This window comes from Trichoderma harzianum, assembly GCF_003025095.1.
Source record: "Trichoderma harzianum CBS 226.95 unplaced genomic scaffold M431scaffold_12, whole genome shotgun sequence".
NCBI classification, from domain to species: domain Eukaryota; kingdom Fungi; phylum Ascomycota; class Sordariomycetes; order Hypocreales; family Hypocreaceae; genus Trichoderma; species Trichoderma harzianum.
The window spans coordinates 292,422-313,053 of NW_020209260.1; the positions used below are offsets into that span (position 1 = coordinate 292,422).

A 20,632-nucleotide genomic window follows, 5' to 3' on the forward strand; every position below is an offset into this window, starting at 1 on the left:
CCAAGCCGAAATCTCCAAGCTGAAACCTCTCTGCTTTTACCGCTCAAACATCCTCAAGTCGTTCAGTTGGTAACAACCTCTTGGTGCACCAGCCTCAGAACCCAGCCAGCTTCCGTAACGCTAGCGAACTGGAAGCACCACTTCTTGATGTTTCCTCCCGTGGCTCCGTTTGCCGGAACGCCGCCGACAATACCGTCGCCGTTCTTGACTTCTTCCCAGACACCACAGACGATACCTCTACTGCCCATGGGAGTGAAGCATCCACTTCCCAGAACAGCATCCAGTACAATGATTGGCTTCTCAGAACTCTTCTTGGGTATCGTCGTAACCGTGACGCGTTTCTCGAGGCCGTGATCCGCTCGAAGGGCCTGGCGCCAGCCCGGAGGAGGTCGACGAATTTGTAGACTGCAGTTACCGTAGTCTTCCCACTTGGCGGGCGAAACAAGGAGATGGAGCCGGATGCGAATATTCTCGGTGCCAAGATTTACAGGCGTCTCGCCGCCATTATCCACGCTAACAGAGGGCGATCGAGGTGAGCCATATCCTGACGAAGAGCCCGATGTATACAGGCTGTTGTGGCCGCTTCCACCTCGGCCGCCACGCTGCTTGTCAACAGATGATCGGGCCAGGTTGAAGGAGAGGTTTCCAACCAGAGTGAGCTTCTTAAGGAAACTGGAGGCAGACAGGTTCGACGAGGGTGTAGTGCTGGCGCCATCAAATTGTTGCGACTGCGGTGCCCTCACCGAGCTGCGGTAGCTGTTCTTTCTGCCAAACCAGCTGCGAGCTCGGCTGCTCTTGTCTCCATCATCAGCCGGGGCAGGTCGCTCACCAAAGCTCCTGAAACGGGCTTCATTCTCCAGCTGGATAAACTTCTGGTTGTTGAGGCGAGCGTGGTGGACAGCCGTGTAGAGAGTGTAGCAGTCAGGGCCGTTCAAGCATCTGAAGCGAAAGTTGCCGCCCTGGTAGACCGGCGCCAACTTGCTGTGAGGCTGCATTGATGATCTGATTTCGAGGTCGACCGCAGTGCTCTGTCGGATCAAGACCATCGGCGTAAGATCCAATGCGACAATGGGCTTATCGTCAAGCTGAGTGTAGTTGCTGTCTCTGAAAGCAAACGCCTCAATAAGACCATCTGAAACGACGATTGAAACGTGATCAGGGTGCACATCCTTCCACGCGCCCTTGTCAGACCACCTGGAGATGGTTGCGAGACATCGTCCTGATCTCGCAAGGCTGCCATCTTCCTCCGATGGCTTTCGTCCATGGAGACCGGCTTGGGAGGCAGAGTTGGACGGCGTCAAGCTGACTTCGGATGCGGGGGCATATGAGGGAGCATATGAAGGTGCATACGAGCCTCTTCTCTGGCCTTCGTCCCTGATGCTGTAGCCAAGCTCGGTCTGAGGGATGTCAATGCTCTCCATTTCCTCGTCTGATGACTCGGACTCGCTCTCAGTTCCAGACACATCTTCTCCCTCTGATCCCGATTCTGATGATTCTCCTTCTTCTATTATCGAAGACACTGCAGAAGAAGACAGGCCCGAGGCAGAGGAAACCTCAGAAGGCAGGTACTCGTGTTTGAGAGGAGAAGAGCCTCTTCGCCTTACGGCGTGCATATCAACCGGTGGTTGAAGCAGTGACTGAGACTTTGGTGACTGCTGAGGTGTGGGGCTAAGGGTTCTGTGAACGGGCGGTCGCGGCGGTGGCGTGTCATTGTGGTATATCGTAGGGATCTGCTTCGAAGACTGAGACTTGCTCTTTTCTCTGCCAGGGGGTCCAGGGGCAGCTCGTGTAGGAGTCGGTGGCGTTGAAAGACTGCTATCAGAGTCGTCGCCATCAGTGTTTCGAGACGCCGCGCTCACCATGCTCTGAACTCCCACGGGAACATCAGGTAATCTAGGAGAATCTGATCCCAGCTCAGACTCGTCAAGGACACTCGGTTCAGGCTCCCTGGGCGGTACAGGAGAAGACGGCAGGATATCGAGCCAGTCCAAGATCTGCTCTTCTTCATCGGCCCAGAGATTGAGCAGCTCATGCCATGGCTTCCCATTGTGATTGCCACGGACCATGACCACCATGTCCAACTTTCCATCTCCTGAACGGGCAGAGACGAGAGACATGGAGATGGGCGGAAAGAGGAGGTATGACCGTCGACCGTCTCCCACTTCCCGGATGAGAAGATCTCCTCTGTCTTCAGGGCGGCTTTGGTTGTCTCGGTAAACCAGCTCCACCTGACACTCCAGCCTCTGCCCGTTGGAGTGGGCAAGGTCAAGCGAGAAGATGTCCTTGGCACTAACTTGTCGAGTGAGACCAATATTGATGGACTTGGTTGGGCCGAGCGTTCTGAGGTCTCGCGCTCTAGTAGTATCCGTATTGGCGGCTTCTTCGTCAATAATCCTCGCAATTTCCTCTCTGTGGCGCTGGCGAGCCTTTTCCTGCAAGGCTTCGAAATCTTTGACCAGCTGGTTGGTATCAGGCGATGTAAACATTTGGTCAACACAGACAATCAAACGGGCCATCTGTTTGATGCGAAATAGTGGCCGCTTCAGGAGATAGGCGACGGCCACCCGCTCTCCCTGGGCGTTGATGAGATCGCCATTAGCATTCCTTGGCAACGAATCGAGGAGAGAGTCGTCTTCGTCAGGGGTACCACGTCGCGGTGCGAGGTTGACTATCAAGTCTTGAAAGCCTAGTCTCCAGACACTCAGGTAGTTGTTGTAAATTGGGACAACACCATGGGCCCAGTTGGCCATTCGGCGGATATCTGTCAAGGGAGCCTTGGCATGTGCGTTCTTGAGCTTCTCGAGGGCAACTCCCATGTTGACGACCGACTTGGAAGTAATATCGACCTTGATCTTTGGAGAAGCAGTCCCGACGAAGTCGGAAGAGACAGTAGGGTCGCTCACTACGTGAGAGAGAAGCACGGGTACCACGCCATCGACCAATGTTTTGAGCTCGCTTTGATACAAATGTTCGTCGTCCGCAAACTCTTTTAGCAACTCATCAGCAGTCACATTGGATCCGCCGCGTGCTTTCCGCAGACTCGGCCTCGACCTGCTATTCATCATTCCTTTGGGAACATTCGTGTCGTCCGGCAGCGAGAGGACGGAAACCAGGTCAGAGTGTTTTGTCAGCCTCCTTTTCAGCCCTGAACCCTGTCGTTGTGGGATTTTTGGGTCGCTCGATTTTGTTACCGTCGTTGAGCGAGTGAGAGTAGAGTGGCTCACATCCGACTCAGACTCCGAATGACTGATACTAGAGCCCTCGGAGAGAATTGTCGAAAGCTCATGGTGACCGTTTGTAGGAGGACGGAGACGTGGTCCGGCAATGTGTGGTGTCCCTCTCGACGAGCTGTGGACGGATGAGTCTCGATCAGTGCTTGAGCGAGTGTCTGTCGTGACCCAGCTGCTCAATTGACTGCTCAATTCAGAATTGGACTGCATGTACTGTGAATCGGCCTCACGCTCTGTTTCTGTTTCTGTTTCCGTCTCCGATCCCGTTTCACTGTCTGTTAGATCGTCATCATCTGATTCAAGTCGACGCTCTTCATGGCTCTGGTAGCTCTTTATGGGTTTTGTGAGCCCAGCAGACTCTCCTTGAAAGGCTTCTTTCAGGGCGCCGAAGAATGGTCGTCTTTTACTACCTGATTTGGAATGCAAAGAGTCTCTGGTTGCGCTTCTCCTCTTCAGACTTGAAGAGGATGACGTTTTCTTTCTGAGAGTTTCCTTGGACTTTGACTCTGTTTTTGGGGTTGAACCTGTGGCATCAGATGCGCTCTGAGCTGTCTCATCCGATCGCGTTGTGCTTGTCAGGTAAGACGTGACGTTGGAGGTGACATTGGAGACGACACGAGACTCAGAAACCATTGAGCTCTTTGTCTCTGCCGATGGCTTTCTTTTGTGCGTAGTCTCCTTGGTCATAGCTTCTCTGGGTGCAGTGTCTCTTTGTGCCGTCTCTTTTAATTTAGCCTCTTTTGGTGCAGTCCGTTTTGGCGTCGTCTCCTTTGGCGTTGTGGCCTTCGGTGTCGTTGCCTTTGGTGTCGCCGCCTTTGGTGTTGTCGCTTTTGGCGTCCTTTCTCTAGGCGCCGCCTCTCCAATGGTATCATCGTCATCTTCGCTATCGTCCTCATCAGATAGCGTGGACGTGGGTGAATGTGGCCTTTTATTCTTATCATAAGGCTCGACAGTGTTGTTGAGCCACTTCTCAATGCTGGGGGGGTTGTTGGGCACAGCATGCCTGGGAGCCTCGTTGAGATCATGTATAATCTTCTTACCCTCCTCCACCACCTTCTTTAGTACATTCGGCATGGCCTTGAGGCTCGTTGCCCGGTCAAGCTTGGTACGCTTCTGTTGTTGCTTCGGCTTACTCTTAGGAGGACCCCGCAGAGGCAAATCCAGCTCACTAAAGGCGGAGTGTCCAAACGGGATGTCTCCTGGGATGTCCGCCAGAGATTTGTTTGACAGTGAGGTGCCCAGATCCGAGTCTGGAATATGAGGATGGTGTTTGGCGCGGGAGCCGACGTCTGCCGACTTGGCTCTGGTGTTGGGACGCTTCGTTCCACTTCTTTTTACGCCCCCCGATCGAGGTTTCTGCCGTTGGTTATCGACATAGGAGCCTGCGTCGTCTGACATTGATAATTGAGTCGCCTCCTCAACGGCCTTGATCAAGTCTTGAATCGTGGGGTTTTTGTGGGCAGTACCAAGAGTTTTGCTCCGTTGTCGTGTCGGTCTTGGGGTTCCTGGTTCTGATCTGGAATCGGCCATTGGCTTCACTCTGATGCCATCGTCCTGAGCCGCAGCTGGTGAGGGTTTCATGGGCGTAACGCGGATACCATCGCCTTCGGGTTCCTTTTCCTTTTTAGCCGTAGCTGGTGAGGCCTTCATAGGTGCAACACGGATGCCATCGTCTTCGGGTTCCTTTTTAGCCGCAGCTGGGGCCTTCATAGGCGCAACTCGAATACCGTCATCTTCAGGCTCCTTTTTCCGTACCGGCCGAACACGTATACCATCATTATCGTCCGTGCTAGGTTTGAGAGGCTTTCTCGCAGTGACCTCGGTTGCCGTCTCCTCCTGGTCGCTAACATCCTCATACTCATCCTCAGAACCAGAAAGATCCGAGGACAAAGACCCTTTAAGGCTTTTCGGCGGCGGAGTCACGACCTTTTCAGCCCACGCCTTAACCTTGCTCTGAAAAGTCGGATTAGGTACCGATCGGAAGGCAAAGCCATTAGGAATGCGGGGGGCCGCCGGGGTGGGATTGCTCGCTTTTCTCGGGCGAGGCGAGACCTTTCGAACAGACGCCTTTCTGACTTTGGGCTTGACCCAATTATCGTCGCTCACGATCCTCTTCTTGGGCGGAGGCATAGGCTCCTTTTCCTCTTTCTCGGCCTCCGCATTGCTGTTGTGCACAATGGCCTTTTTGGGCGGTCTCCTCTTCTGCCTCATCTTGATGCGCACCCGGTCCTCCTCTGTCACGTCTTCCAACTCTTCTCCAGCAAAGGCAACATCAGTCGGCTCTGTGGCGGCATCATCCGGATCGGCATCCGCCATAGCAGCTGCATTGGCCTTTTGCCACTTATTCACCCTGTCCTTTACACCACTTGGCGGCTGCAATTTGCGCACCATGGTCTGTCTCATCTCATGGCGAAGCTCAGCCTTACTGGTATCCATGCTCTGCCGCCGCTTGCGCTCTGCCTCTAACCTCGCTGGGGAGGGCCGCCCTAGAAGAAAATCATGGAGGAGAGTAGGGGGCTCTGGCTTCTTGGTGGTGTTGGCCCGCGGGCGGTTTCCCGTCGCCGCAGGCTTGGGGGCCTCTCCGGGGGTGTTTTTGTCGTCCGCCGCGGCGTCATCTTTGGTGGTGTCGGGATTCTTGGTCGGAGTCGTGGGGTTGGCTGGCGCGGTGCTATCGCCGGAGGAACTTTTGGAACTTTTGGACGTGGTCATTGTCTTTTGAGCTGCTAAGCATCGCACTGTTAGCCCGAATGCCGCCACCGAAGCAAGGACAAAGAGACGTAGTACACGCTGCGAGAAAACAATTCACCACAATGCGTGGAGGCTATAGCGCGCGGAGGCAGAGCGGCCCAAGCTGCCCAAGATGCTCGAGCTTATTCGCAATTGCTCCCGTCCCAGGAAGCCGGTCGTGGAGACGAGGGGCAAGCCAGACAAAGCAGACGTGGACTTTCTATTGCGCTACTCACCTCATCTGAGCAGCATGCTGTTCGCATCGAGGATTCGAAGGTGTTTGCTCGCAGTGTCGCGTTGGCCGTTGCACATGACAGAGCTCGAAGCTCCCAGACCAGCCGCCTGGATCCTTGCTCGCTACCAACAACAAAGACGGCCGCCGCAAACGGCTGCAGACGCTGTCGTGTTTATAAAGGTCTCCAGAAGAAGAAAAAAGAGTGAAATGAGCGCGAGCTGGTGGCCAAACGGGGTTGGTAGTTCTGAGTCGAGCTGGAGGATCTTGAGCTGGCAGATTAAGGAGAGTAGGTACTGTAAGATGCAGAGCAAAACGAGCGACAGCGGACGAAACTGGTGACGTCTTTGTAGGTGGTATCGGTAGTGTATGATGACGGGAACGATGCGTGTACAGTACAGTGCAAAACGTCGAGGGTTTCGATTGACTGATTGACTGCCCGCCGCGATTTGATTACAGGCTCCGGATCCCGCTTATGCTTGTGGCGCTGCAGCATGGATGGTCATGGATCAAAGCTTTGAAGCTGCTGTGCTTGTGCTGTGCTGGGTGCCGCAGTAACCAGCGGGGTCGCCTCCAAACCGCTGTAAACGTAAACAATGCAGTGCAATTTGGCACAGCTCGAGCGTCACTGAAAAGCCACTCAAGGCCCGGGCCGCGGCCAATCAGAGACGGACCTTATTATCGTTCTAGTCAGGTTAGTATCACCATGAAGAAAACTTGCTTCATCAATCTTACTTGGTTGTGCTAGTTCCACGGTATCGTGTTGCGGCTAGCCCCAGACGGGCTGGTGGCTGGCTCTTCTACCTTGCTGTGGCTGATGATGGATCCATGGGCCGGATCTCTGCCTTGATTTGTTGTTGTTTTCTTCCTCTGCGCTTGAGTGAAGATGAAATTGTCCTAGCAGGGGCGATCACTAGGATCGTGACACCGCATCGGGCTCATCGATTTTCGCATCCAGATCTAAAGATTATCGATTATCGTCTTGTTTGTTGTTGTTGATCGCTGGCCCTTGCATTGGCTGCATCTGCATGATATCTACACCTATTCGACCTACCCTGCAATAAAATGATTCGATATCTTCAAATGTTTTCCTGCCTTTTGCTTGAACGAGTAATCATGAGCCCTGCCGGTTCTATTATTGTATGCTTACATGTACTTTGCGGGCTGCAACACCTGTTGACCGGATCGATATCGTACGTAACTCATCGCCGATGGATTTCACTTACACACCATCTCACCTACACCAGGCCGTCAACTGACAAAACAACGACATGCATGCTCTCCACCGTCATCAACGGCAAAAACAATTCCTTCTACTATTTGCTAATATAGCTCGCTCATATCTCAGAAATCACGCCCACGTTCTTCTAACCTACTGTCCCAAAGAGACTCGGCCCTCGTTTTGACAGATTGGAGCACCCCATTTATCATGCCGTCATTTTCCCACTTACACACGATGGCCATTATCTCGAGCGAGTCACAAGGTGGCATCGGACTCTCCACCAACTCCGGATGCACTCTTTGTTTCCCCACTCATTGTCTCAACATGCTTTAACATCTCCGTCGTATCCTGCACTCTTATTCACTCCATACTTGTTCAACAAAGAACTTACACACAACATCTTCAGCTTTCTCTCAGCCCCCCCTCCTCAAACAAATAAACACATCTCCCCATCACTTCTCACCGGAACCCCCGAATCCTCTCTCTCTCTCTCTCACCATCATTACCGCCCTCACAGCCTCCTCTTTAGCCCATACACGCGTCTCACCCGCTCAGCTCGCCATGGCCATTGCCTCCATTCTTGTCCCGGTCCAGCTGATCAACCTCACCCACTAGCTCCACAACCAGCACCACCCGCAACCAATAATGGCGCAAAGTGTGCGATCAATTCCCGAATGACAGGTCACGCCAAGGAATGCGATTTCTGGGCAATCTTATGCCCTGCAAGTCATGTCCCAATATGCAAGTCGTCTTGCTAGCTAGGCGCTTATCGGCTGCCCTACGGATGGAGATCAGCGCTTTCGAAAGTTGTGTTTCCATTGTGGCGATAAGGTTTGCGGTGAGGGAGATTGATGGATGGAATTGTCTGCTAACAATAGCATCAAGCATCCGTATCCGATATGGTGTAGTGGCTAACATCGCTCGCTCTCAACTTCTGGTTGAAGCACCGAGCAGCCCTGGGTTCGATTCCCAGTATCGGAGATTTGTTTTTTTGCCCTTTCACTGTTCTGCCATCTACCTACCTGTGTAAACCTCTGAGAGCTTCTTTTTGTTTTCACTGTATTTGATTCAAAAGTAGATGAAAGTGAAGAGTCAATTCAATGATAAATAGTAAGGATATGTAGTAGTACCAAACAGTACTGTTGTCAATCAAAAGTTGCCTCCAACTCCAACAGATGCCCTCCCCGGTTGGTATAATTGCAATAAGCAAAGAACAAACAAATGCACACCGTCCGGTCCTTTATTATGCCTCCTCCCCACCGAAACACCGAAAGTCCCAGCTTGCGATGGCCCAGAAACAAAAACAAAAACTGCAGACGTAGAAGCTGCTACGTATTATAAATGCGTGAAACCACTCCAGCCGCCCCAAACGCCTTGAAATGCTATACCAGATAACACACCACACCAGACCAAAATGATGAAACCAAAAACCCTCCACCACCCCCCAGAAATGAATAGATCCGCCCTTTAACGCCGCCCAATGCAAAAAAATGGTTGATTAAAGATATGCACGACGCTCGTGTTATTACTCCTTATCTGGGAGCACGAAGCGTACCTTCTTCTTCGGCTTTGCAGCCTTGGTGTCTACACCCGCATCGCTCATCAACTCCTCTTCAGTCTCTTCTTCGATGGACCACACGTCGGGACTGGGTTCCCTCCACAGGTGGTCATCTCTCGCGCGGACAGACAGGCTCCGAGTCTGCTGGCGAGTCGACCCGCGGCTGTTTGTGCGGCCTCTGCCCCTGCGGCCCGGAGCCGGCACGGAGTTGGGCGAGAGCAGGGCGTTGGCAGTGAGGCCGAAGACGGGGCTCTTGGCTCGGAAGCGAAGGCCCTCGACGGCGAGGTCTCGCAAGGGTGTGAGCGAGAAGGACGACGACGTGGGGGAGAAGCGAATGTATTCCTCATCGTCGTCGTCGTCGGTGGTGAGAGCGTCCGAGTCAAAGTCTGGCGAGGCCGGGCGAGCGCTGTCGGGCTTGCGGAGACCCTCGAGAGAGGAGGGACTGACGCTGCGGACGGCCTCGCGGGGCTGGCTGGCGTCCTCGATGCCGGCGTCGAAATCCATCATGTCGACGTCCAGGTCCATCTCGTCATCCTCATCCTCTGCTGGGATGGGAGTGAGGAAGTAGGTGAGCGGGTTGTCATCAATATCCTCGAGAAGCGGCCGAGGCTCAAAGCTCTCGATAACGGACCTCTTCTTGAGAGACATGGTGGGAGTCAAGCGGAGCTGGGTAGGTGGCCAGGATTCTCGGCGAGAGGAGAAGACGGATTCCATGGGCATTGTTGGCTCGAGTTGCTTTTCTGTCTGGGGAAGACAGAAAGAGGTGGATGGCAGGGGTTTAAGTAGGATGCAAGGCAAGGCAAGGCAAGGCAGGCAGATTAGCACTAAGTCTAGGTAGATAGGACTCTTTCTGCTGATGCCTTCAAAACGCCACCTTATTGGATGACTCAGACGGGGGAGGGAAATTATGACAGGTCCAATCTCTGAGCGTAAACGAATAGTTCCCTTTGCTGAAGGTTCACGAGTAAGGAGAAAGAGTGAAGAGAGGGAACAAAGAGGCCTGTGGGTTGGCGGCACCTCCGACGGTAAAGGCTGAACAGCCGCTGAGAAAAAAGGGATTCCTGCACGGAGGACCAGAGAAGCTGGTCCAGAATATCAAAAGAAGCCCAAGGGTATGTAGGTAAATGTGGCCAGTCAAGTGAGCCTGGCGAGGCAGCGAGATAAGCCGCAGATATATATGCAGGCAGCGGATATGCCGACTGGACAAGGACAAGACAGAAATTCAATGCAACGCCCCTACCACCCCCCCCTCTTTCTCTGCCGCAAGAGACAATAAACGGGCTCGATAGCCAAGTGCTGGTGCGGTTCTAAAACGTCACCAATGCAGCCCGTGATGGGCAGAGACAAGGGGGGGCGCACGGCTCCGGCTTGGCCTTGTGAGGTGTTTTGATGGTCATCAGCAAGCGGTAGATGAGAGAGCTGCGCCCACGTGAAGGAGGCCTATGGGAGAGGCGTCTGGGGCTGGGTCCACCGAAGTGTGACAGCCGAGAGCCGTTGTGTATCATTTCTCACAAAAGCCGTTTATTGTAGAGGCTCTTGCTCTTCGCCCGGGCCAAGTCATGAGAAGACAATATATTGAGAGAGGGCTGAGATGGGCGTGCAGTAGGCTCGCCTTGTGGTGTGAGCGCGAGATAGAGAGAGAGCCAATATCTGCCGCATCAGGCATTTCCCGCCATGGGCAAATAGTCGCAAGCCATGGTGTGTCCATGAGCATTCCAGGATGGTGGTTAGAAGGCGGCGAATGAGCGGCCCGTGTTCAGAGCCCACACCCGAATGACTGAGAAACAAAGACGCGGGGAGAGAGACTAACGAAAAGCTGCAAGGGTTCGATTCTCGGAGCCTCTTTGGAGCTTTTCTCTGCAGTCTCGTAAGCTGAGACTAGGGCACACCATCTCGAACCAGAAAGATACCAGATGACTCGTCTGCTGGGGCGAGTAAGGTGAATAGGATGAGGATGATGCTATCTCGTCTTGCTCCGTCCCCGCCATCTGGTGGGTTTGGAACCCAGGTCACGCCCACCCCAAGCAGCGTGGAATTCCCATCTGCATGATTTGCATCGATCGAGTTCCTTGTTCCTTGGACGATGCATGCTGGAATGCAAACGATCACTGCATGGTTCCTTGCATGATGGATGCTTGCCCGCGCGTGGCGCCTAAAAAAGGACAGGACGGGCAAGCGTTTGCAGTTTGGCCTCGTCGATCAAGGGCTCTCCATTTTTGGATAGCAGTTTACAGTAGCACCAGCAAAAAAAAAAAAAAACCCCGACCGGGCAAAGGATAAAAATGGAACGCCGCAAAAGCTAGGCTACGGCGCGGCGCGGGAGCTTCGGCTGGGCTCGTCATCGTCGTCATACTGGATATGAAGTTACTGTATCTGTCAGGATACCCTATCCAGCAACTGTACGAGTACGTGTATACGAAGAGGGCACATGTAATTCAAAGATGCCGTCCCGTTAGCACAGACTTGCCATTTCCGGACACATGGATTGACTCTAACAAGACTCTAGGATTCTGAGACACCGCCAGTGCCAAACTATGCTCTCCTTAGCTATGGTGGGCTGGATCGTCTGCGTCTGCTGATTTGCTCCAAGCCTCCCCAGGGCGACGAATGCGGCCGTCGAGCTGAGCACGATGGCGCTCGATGGACTTGCTTCGTTTCCATTATTGGCGCCCCGGCCAGGTCAGCTCAGCTTTCACGAGCAAGTTAGTTAGTGCGGGCAACGGAGAGGCGTAAAAAGCCAGTTTCCCGTGCTGGAGCTATGGGGAAAATGGAATGTTGATTCGAGAAGATTGGCAAAAAAGATGTGCCACATCCCAATATAGAACGGTTGCCCAGCTTCTTTGCGTCTTTGTCAGTGTTTCCGTCTAGATAATGGCTGCGAACCCCCTCCGAGAGGATTGAAGAATTTGATTCTCATGAGACCCTCTGTTCCTGATACGTGATTCCAGGCCGTGCTCGCAGCAGCAAAGCGTGACAGGGACCAGCATGAGAAATTCACTCAAAAAAAGGTCCTCTACGCGTCATAGAAACAGGGCGACAAAGACCACACTTCTTCTGCTTGAGCGGTTTCTGGCATCCTGGCGAACGCACAACATGGGGAAGCATGACCAGAAAAAAAAAATACACCAGTCGAGCCATGAGTCGTCGTGATCAGACTACTAGTACAGTAGACATCTCATATATTCACAAAACTTGGCAGCTCTCGGGCGGCCAGAATTAATATATCGAGCAGGAAACATGCAACCTCCAGGTCCCTTGCTGCATTTCTCCTCTTATTGTATCGAGACTAAATCCCAAGCCGTGACCCAAGCACCTGATGCCCTCGTTTGATTCCCTCATGGGCTCTTATTCATCTTTTCCCCTCTCTCTTTTCTCCATGGAGCTCAAACCCCTGCTCGATTTCCCGCGCTTGCTGCGGTGCTCCCAATTCCGAACTTGCTCCAGCTTTTTCCTGGACCAATGACGCCATGTCGGCCTTTTCAGCTGCCGCTGAGTCGCAGTTGAGCTTGAAAATCTCCGTGGCCCGACGTTTTTTTCTTGCCTTGTATCGCATTGCTCTGATAGCTGTGCAGGATATATACTGGGACGGAATCCCGTCCGATGCACTAGATTGCATGCGGCAAGCAGCTGTCAATGTTTTTTTTCTCATCTCTTTTTGCTTGGGGTCTCGTGGAATTTTCCTGTCTGAGCAGTGAATACGAGTACGTTGCTGCTTTTTCAGTAAATTGGGGCTTGCGCGGCAATTGCGTGTCTACGATGTCGCTTTGTCCATCATCCAGACCGAGCGTCACTTGTCGCATCACTCGCTGTATTACTGTACCGAACATACTAAGTAATACTTCCATTCACATTTTACATCTGCATACCATCACCGTTTGTACAACCACCACAGCCCATGGATTCCTGCTGGCTTACATCATTCATCCTCTCCCTGTGTGTCTCGGCTTGAGGCGTGCCGGACTGAGGAGAATCGCAGCCTATTAGCATCTTGGCCCGCGCAAACGAGAACGATGTGGCCCTGTAAGAATCGACATAGGCATCGCTAGCTGGTCGGTCGTATCGTACATACGCCATACGCGTACCCACGCTTCCTTACCCCAGCTTGCCCAGGTAGCCTATCGGGTGTTCGCTGTCTTAAGCTCCGATAAGGGCATCTCCAGTCTGGCTGGAATCAAGGGCTTAGCATATCATCCTTGCGTCCTACGTAGTCGCTGTCGCAGTCCTAGTCGCCAAACCTGCAAGGCTTTCGGCGCCAAGAGAGACGGCCTTGTGGCCTGTTTTTACTTCGGCCCGCACGGGATTGTGCTATCGTGCATGTCTGCAGCATCAAGTCAGCGGCGGTCCATTACATAAAGCCAAAACAACCCTCCGGATCTCCGGATTATAAACCCAACCGGCTTCCACCTTAAGTAACCAGCCCGCATTTGACCGTCATTTCTATCTCTCTCTCTCTCTCTTTCCTGCTCATCGATATATCCTCAAAGTGCATCGTAGCGCTCAGGTCCTCTCAGCTTCATTCCTCGTCATTGACTCAATTGCGGAGGTTCTCCTCACTTAATTCCGGTGACTCGCCCGCTCGCTTCATCGACTGCCCTTTTCGGCCTTTGTTGCTCCGCGTATTCCGCACATTCAAAGAGCTCGCCCCACGTGACAAACAAGTCAATTCCGATTGATCGCCTCCAACTTCCGGATCCGTTGAGGGCGACGACAATAGTGAAATCCGGACAAGAGCTTTAAAAAGAGGCTCGCCCCGGGCGGTGCAAAATTTCTTTGCCTGCCTCAAGGTTTATGGTGACCTCGAGATTGAAATTCTGCCCTCGAGCAGTGCTGTCATCCAAGATGCTTCGCTCTGCCCTCGTTGGCTTCGTACTGCTTTGCGCTCTCGTCACTTGGAGCACCACGCTCTTCTTCTTGCAGGGCGATTCTTTCGAGGCTTGGTTTGACGCAGCTGCTCGCCGGGACAGCGGCCTCGAGTTCAGCAACAAGGCGCAGGATCTGGATTACGAGCCTACCAGGATGGATGTGACTAACCTAAGCCCTACTATTCCGCTGAGGATGGTGACGTTTAACATCCGATACGCCACTTCAAGTCCGGTCAAGGGCGAGAAGCTGTGGGACGAGCGAGGACCCAGGCTCGTCAACGAAATCAACTTCATCACCGCCGGCCAAGAAAACGCATTTCTCTGTCTCCAGGAGGCCCTCTACAACCAGCTCGAGGACATCCAGGCCGGCCTGGGCCCCCGATGGGCGTACATTGGCCGGGGCCGCGAGGACGGCAAGAAAAAGGGCGAGTTCTCCCCCGTCTTCTACCGGTCCGACGTCTGGTTCCTCGAGCGCTCGCAGACGCGGTGGCTGAGCACGACGCCCGAGAAGCCGTCGTTTGGCTGGGGCGCCCCTCACAAGCGCGTCGTCACCATGGGCGAGTTCTCGCACAAGGTCACCGGCACCCGGGTCGTCGTCATGAGCACGCACTTTGACTACAAGTACGCAAAGGCGCGCAAGCACAGCGCCGAGCAGCTGATGCAGTACGCCCGCGACTGGAGCCAGGGTAACAACAACGCGGCGGTGCTCATCGGCGGCGACTTCAACAGCACGCCCGATGACGTGGCCTACCGCCTCATGACGGCGCCGGGGTCTGGCATGTCCGACCTATCGGATCTGCTGCCTGCGGACAAGCACCACGGCAACAGCCTGACTTACACCAGCTTTGGCGAGCCCAACGAGTGGCCGCAGCGCATCGACTTTTTGTTTATTCAGGAGCCTCGCACCGCAGTCGTCAAGACGTTTAGCGTGCTGGAGAATGCCTATGACGACCAGATCCGCGTGTCGGACCACAGGCCGGTCGTGTCGGACCTTGAGATTGCCGTGGACCCCTCATCATGAGAATTGACGAAACTGGTCCAACTTGGCTAAGGGGAAAAAAAGGGAAAAAAGAAAAAAAATTAGCCGTATTGATATTTTATGATCAACGTCTCTTTCAACACTGGATAAAACCTCGGAGGATAATGATACCCGGAGCGTGCTTCCCGAGTAGCACCGTCTCCAAGCAACTCGTTATGAACAGGGAGTTTCGGATTTGACATTTATCGCTAGCATATCACAAATAAATTAAATAAAAAAAATCAAATCAAAAAACCTATCCTGTTTACTGAAGATTCTACTCAACGAAAAGGCGGAGAGAAATGGGCGCCATGTAGATGCATCCTATCACGGCCACGGGCGCTTGTCTGCATATGAGCACTTGAACGCTCTGCACCTTTGTATCCATCCGATTCCATCGCCATGTTGACGTCCAACTTGAATGTCTCCAGACGGACAGAATAACCATCAGCGATGCAGTTTGCTCATGCCGGTGATAAGCAGCCCGCCTCTCCCACTCGCATCATACCTAGCCAAGGATCCAACCGCGTCTCGTCCCCAACGCATCAAATTTCTCAAGGGAGAGAGGCTCTATGGACCTGCAGCGCATCGACGAACATGACAATTGCAGGATTTATATAATTATTATGGAACGGGACGCGCACAAAAAGGCGGTCAAGAGCTGTCCTGGTTGGCTAGGAGCTGGACTGAACTATGTAATTTATGTATCAACTGCATCTCTTACAGCATCTGGAAGCTTTGCCATCAATCAGCTTTTTGGTTTGTATCGCTCTAGTAGATAGATCGTAAATAGGATACGACCAATATGCATTAACAAGGGTTTTATATCCTACATATACTCGTATTTAATTTTGTACGGCATTGAAACGCTTCGTTTCCTCTCACCTGCATGTGATCATCATCCTTCGCACTCGCGTCGGTGATTGGACTCAATATGTCTCTAGAATGTGATGCTTTTGATAACAACAAAAATACGAATGTGTTTCACTGCCTCCGTTTTGACGGACCAATGAGATGATGCTTGATATGCCTGAGCCAATACGCTTGAGTCTCTGAGATGGAAGTAATGCGGATCAAATGTACTCCGTAATCCATCGTACTCTGACGTTCTTTCGGTAATGAATGGGCTACTCAGATTAGATTCGTCGACATACACCGACTTGCTGCTGTCTTTGGAATAAATTGACGGCATGAGATAAGAGTGACTGCATGCAGATATGCCCCATAGCATCATCACTTTTCCACCTTGTACGCATGTCCGACTGGCTACATGTACGTCTGACAAGAAGCAAGCAGCAGCTTACCTGCTTTAAACATGCGTATATAAGCTCAAATGTGTATTCTTGGATGCACGACCGAACATCAAGACGGCCGCTTATTGAGCTTCTTTCGGCCCCCGACATGTCTGGTGGTGGATATGCGCAAATGGCGGCATACACATACGCCTTTATCAAATTATATGTCATCTGAAACAGCCAAGTTTCCAAACACACTCACCATCCTACCGCTGATAACGTTGAAGAAGGAGAAGAACAAGAAGAAGTTGAGGGGGGGTGTCTAATCTGGTTAGTGGTTGCAACAAGGCCGGCATTCCTTTAACACTGCATCTATACCATTTCAACCACTCACAACCGCTTACTGTGAGACAAGAAAAACAAAAATTCAAGACAAAGCAGGTAGGTAAAGTTGTGCCCAGTCAAACAAGTCATTGCCACTCCCGGCCACGTCGTCGAAGAAAGTCTTGGAATTCGCCTCGCTGTGTAACACCACACACCGAACAAGTGAGAAAAAAAAAAAGAGAAATGTAAAAACTGGAAATCTTGATTGAAGCTACACCACGCCCCAACAATGGAAAAAGAGGCTGTGTGCTGGGGGAAGGGTCCTCCCACCAATCAAGATGACGAGGCCTACCGATTTTGACACGGATTTGATGTTTTTTGATCACGAGATTTTGGGATGTGTGTCACGGGTGGCGCGGTATTATATCTCACGCTACATCGTGGGAAACCTGGCGAGACAGCCGCGGTGGGACGGTGCGATGGTTGTGGGTTTGGTATCCTGGCTTGTGGAGGTGGTGGCCGATATGTAATCTGGCGGAGAAGGGTCGTCCGTGTGTAAATTGTTCGCAACGCCGGTGTTTTCTTTTTAAGAAATGCCATTACTTCTTTTGCTGTATGAGCGGTTTGATGTTCGGTGTTGACTACTGTATCAAGCATCTACAAGTCTACATAGCTACATGTATTACGGATATGAATACGAGCTGAACGAAACAGTACTTCTCTAGAGCAAGATAAACGAGCCGTAAAAGCTAGAGATGCTGTCAATATCCAAAGCATCAAGCACACCAAGCAGACGGTCGGGGTTGGTGTGGAGGTCAAGTAATACGGGAGAGGCCGGGAGCCGAGACAGGCAAAAGACGGGGGCCCGGGGGTGGGGCCGGACCATTAGATACGAGTACGGAGGATGCAAGCAGAGGAACAAGCTCGAGGATGAAGATGAGCACCGCAGGCTGTGCTGACCAGCAGAAGGAGGATCCCGTAGCATTCGGCCGCGGCTGTGAGCTGCGGGACGAGCAGAAAGAACAAGGACAAGGGGAAGGGTCTGCCGGCAGCAGCAGCAGAGTGTGGACTCGGAAGCCTCACAAACTGTGGACGAAGGGGGGGCGTGCACCAGCCGGTCGATCATGCATGAGCTTTTGCAAGCGATGGAGGCATTTCGAGTCATCGGCTGAGCAGGCAGGCAGAGAGGCTGGGACGAGAAGACGCGAAGACTTTGACCCGAGATATTTCTTGAGGCATGACTCGGAGGAGCAGAAGCACGAGAGGAGGGGGAGCTAAGGCATCAGCCTGTCCTATCAACAGCCGATGGCACGTCCAGCCTGCATGACGGCAAACGGCGACGATTGGGCCTCAATGCCAAAACTGGGGCCGGTGTGAGCTGGCAGTTCGAACGGAGCATCCGCATACGCCCCCCGGACGCCTTTTTTGCCTCCCCCATGTTGCTGTTCTTGTCTCTTCTTATCCATATTTTACCGCGCACCAATAGTCCGGGGCCACCAACCTTGGCCTTGAAGAGAAGGAAGTTCACAACCATATACGGTTTTGTTAAGAACTGTCGCTGGATTTTTGCAGATCATCTTGTCTGACTGACGAGGATTTTTTTTTTCGTCTTGCTTTTTTGCCTCAACGGGCGTCGGGAGGCGAAGACGGGAAATTATCGTCAGGTCCTTTGCGGTTGATACCCAATGAAGGCCCTAAGAGGAATTTGTTGGGCAGAAAGACTGACCAAAAAGCAAGAGAAAAAAAAAATGTGGTAGGCAAATGGTAGCAGTTTATGGTGGTGGTAGCAGTCGTAATCAAGCAAATTTCGCAAGAAGTTGGGAGAGGCGTATGTGTATATGGCTCTGCGCACTTTGTACCCCCTGCTCAGGCTCTTATAAGCCCCCAAACATTTTTTTTTCGCTTTCGCTCATTGCCATTGCGACCGTGGTGTGTCATTAGTTTATTCGAGGTTGTCACCAGTTTCGTTGGACTGGGCGAGGCTGGAGAATGTTGAAAATTTTCATCGTTCGCTGGCAAGTTTTTAGACCAGGTTCTGCTGTCCAACGGTGAATGTTGAGCTGTCAAGTCCCCCCACGGTGGCGAGATCCAGGATAAAATGTAAAAAGGTTTGTTGTTGTACACCGAAGAGAAGAAAAAAACAACGCTGGTTGTGCTGTAGAGTTTCAGCGCGTGTTTCACAATCCCGTTGAGAGGCTGACCCGACTCCCAAAAGGTGGCGGGGCGCCAACGACGGGCAGAGACGAGCCGCCAATCTCCACAGTTGGGCGTGAGTGCTTTTCCTGCTAATTTGGATCAATGTTTTTTTTCTGCGATTCTTTGGCTCTCAGCCATTCGCCGCGGCTCTACCCGGCGCGCACTTTGGCACTAGGATTTGCTTGTGTTTCCACACGGGTGGGAAGGGAATTTGGAAATGGAAAATTGGAAGCCCGTGGCCCAGTCTCCCGCGACCCTGGTCCGAACAGGCGGGAATGGTGACGTCGTTGCTTGAACTTGAGCTTGACAACTTTGAACTGTTGGGCTTGGGCTGATTCCCGACAAGGACGGGAGTCTGACAGACGGAACTGACTGACGACGACGAAAAAATGCCAGAGCCAAGGCGGATGGATGAGACGAGCAACGGCGGCGATTCGTCATTGGGAATGCAAGTTTTTATTTTTATCCGTCGAGAATGCGAGGCCCGGCTGTTGTCTTGAAGACGGCTAACGCAGCAGCAGCAGCGCCTAGGATCCCTGCTCGAACGTCTTTGTTTCTATTTTGCATGGATTGCATAAGACACGGAGCCTACAGGTAGGTATGGAGGCTATTACTATTGTTGTCAATGTTGTTGTTGTCGCTGCTGCTGCAGCCTTTGGCGAGCGCTTGTTGTAACACCAGCCCCGGCGCTCTGGCATCACGCATCACCCTACGACATCAACGCAACATCAAATGCAACATACGACATCAACTGTTCGCTTGTTCTTTGTGCTTCGCGCAGATTCCTTTCCTTCCTTCGACTCTCTCTCTCGCAACTCTTCCCCCCTCCTCGAAGCTGCTCACAAGCTCCGTCTCAAACCCAAAATACCCTTGCAAGCTCGTCTTTCCCTCGTCTCGCGGCCCCCATTCGCTGGTTCGCTATCGCAGTCCTTCTCGACGGTGGTGCGGCACCTCCGCCCTCGGCCTGTCGTTGAGACGACCCAAGGAGCAACTAGAGGGTCAGGCGGTCGTTAGCTGCCGATGCACTGTGCAGCTTCGCGGGACTGGGACTGGCTCAATGGGCTGCGAGTGCGAGTGTGTCTGGAGCTTACAGTATTTGATCCACCATGTGGGGGAGAGGGATATCCCGCCGTCTAGACCATTCGGGAGACATCCAGGCCATGTACGGACGGGTATAGCACCAAAGCCAAATAGATGAAGGGACGACGGCTGTCAAGAATGACAAAGGACGGGAGCATCAAGTCAATCTGCTCCATACTCAACTGTGCATGCGGACGGATATCCAGTGATGCCGTCAAATGTCGCGCGATATTGTGTCCCGGTTGTGCTACTCCAAGGCGCCAGAAAACCACACCACCATCTGCCCAGTGCTCATGAACAGCAACTTACGGACATCCATCAAATCTCCTTTCGTCTATCGAGTCCAGCTCTCCCTTGCATCGCGTCGCGTACTTTCGCCTCGCACAGACGCTCGCTGCCCAAAAGCCAAGTGTCTTTTTTTCTCTCTTGGCCTCTTTCCTCCCCCTTTACGGAGTCCGTACATAGTACTCGTAAATTATTGATCTTCCATTCGCATCAATCAATATTGATTCAACGCATCACCAACCCACTTCTTCCACAGTGCTTCGCACACTGACACACAGCGCCAGATCCATTGCAGCGACAGCGCATTAGCCCCTACAGCACCCCCCCTGCTACCCTGCTACCCCTCCCTAGGCCACCCCCCTCTGCCCACCCCCATGCCCACCTCACACAAACCCGAACCTTCGCACCCCTCATTCCCGCCCTTGTACAGTCCTCGTAGCGCTCTGCCTGCCCTCTGCACACACTTTGCGGCCATTGGATCAGCGACGACGGGCGATTAAAACCTCGACGCAGCCGCTACTGCGCTGTCCGTTGGTCTTGCAGTTGACAAAGCTCGTTTTTTTGCGAAGAAGACGAAAAATTTCTGTTGCCGGGTTTCGTTGATCCTTTATTATCCTGGCCCATCGCTGTGAATGAGGGGTTGCGTCTCATCTCATCTCGTCT

At 52.7% G+C, this 20,632-nt stretch overlaps 6 protein-coding genes and 1 non-coding gene across 7 annotated transcripts; 3 read left to right on the top strand and 4 right to left on the bottom strand.

Annotated features, from left to right (window-relative positions):
• Nucleotides 1-62: 62 nt before the first annotated feature.
• M431DRAFT_8372 (hypothetical protein) lies at nucleotides 63-7,653 on the bottom strand (the record flags this gene model as incomplete). Its single annotated transcript, XM_024923344.1, has 2 exons — nucleotides 63-5,953; nucleotides 7,641-7,653. 2 exons carry the CDS (start codon nucleotides 7,651-7,653, stop codon nucleotides 63-65), a joined length of 5,904 nt encoding a protein of 1,967 aa, XP_024770787.1.
• Nucleotides 7,654-8,304: 651 nt separating this feature from the next.
• On the top strand, nucleotides 8,305-8,392 carry M431DRAFT_t151. The gene has a single exon. It is a non-coding gene; the product is annotated as a tRNA-Glu (tRNA).
• A 98-nt stretch (nucleotides 8,393-8,490) lies between these two features.
• M431DRAFT_511235 (hypothetical protein) lies at nucleotides 8,491-10,108 on the bottom strand. Its single transcript, XM_024919614.1, has one exon. It carries the CDS (start codon nucleotides 9,687-9,689, stop codon nucleotides 8,937-8,939), a length of 753 nt encoding a protein of 250 aa, XP_024770788.1. The 5' UTR covers nucleotides 9,690-10,108; the 3' UTR covers nucleotides 8,491-8,936.
• Nucleotides 10,109-13,355: 3,247 nt separating this feature from the next.
• On the top strand, nucleotides 13,356-15,137 carry M431DRAFT_234914 (hypothetical protein). Its single transcript, XM_024913665.1, has one exon. The coding sequence runs from the start codon at nucleotides 13,758-13,760 to the stop codon at nucleotides 14,850-14,852; it is 1,095 nt and encodes a 364-aa protein (XP_024770789.1). The 5' UTR covers nucleotides 13,356-13,757; the 3' UTR covers nucleotides 14,853-15,137.
• M431DRAFT_234944 (hypothetical protein) lies at nucleotides 15,137-15,778 on the bottom strand (the record flags this gene model as incomplete). Its single annotated transcript, XM_024913666.1, has 2 exons — nucleotides 15,735-15,778; nucleotides 15,137-15,678 (listed from the first exon to the last, which is right to left on the bottom strand). A coding segment is annotated over exon 2 (161 nt), but the record flags the coding sequence as incomplete, so codon positions are not given.
• A 967-nt stretch (nucleotides 15,779-16,745) lies between these two features.
• M431DRAFT_235008 (hypothetical protein) lies at nucleotides 16,746-17,878 on the bottom strand. The gene has a single exon (XM_024913667.1). It carries the CDS (start codon nucleotides 17,571-17,573, stop codon nucleotides 17,130-17,132), a length of 444 nt encoding a protein of 147 aa, XP_024770791.1. The 5' UTR covers nucleotides 17,574-17,878; the 3' UTR covers nucleotides 16,746-17,129.
• Nucleotides 17,879-19,229: 1,351 nt separating this feature from the next.
• On the top strand, nucleotides 19,230-19,802 carry M431DRAFT_498376 (hypothetical protein; the record flags this gene model as incomplete). The annotated part of the gene is made up of 1 exon (XM_024917686.1): nucleotides 19,230-19,802. One exon carries the CDS (start codon nucleotides 19,230-19,232, stop codon nucleotides 19,800-19,802), a length of 573 nt encoding a protein of 190 aa, XP_024770792.1.
• Between the last annotated feature and the right edge of the window lie 830 nt (nucleotides 19,803-20,632).

What these genes read in the sequence shown, in the direction of transcription:
- M431DRAFT_511235 (XM_024919614.1), bottom strand. Translation starts at nt 9,689, where the DNA reads ATGCCCATGGAATCCGTCTTCTCCTCTCGCCGAGAATCCTGGCCACCT.
- M431DRAFT_234914 (XM_024913665.1), top strand. Translation starts at nt 13,758, where the DNA reads ATGGTGACCTCGAGATTGAAATTCTGCCCTCGAGCAGTGCTGTCATCC.
- M431DRAFT_235008 (XM_024913667.1), bottom strand. Translation starts at nt 17,573, where the DNA reads ATGACTCGAAATGCCTCCATCGCTTGCAAAAGCTCATGCATGATCGAC.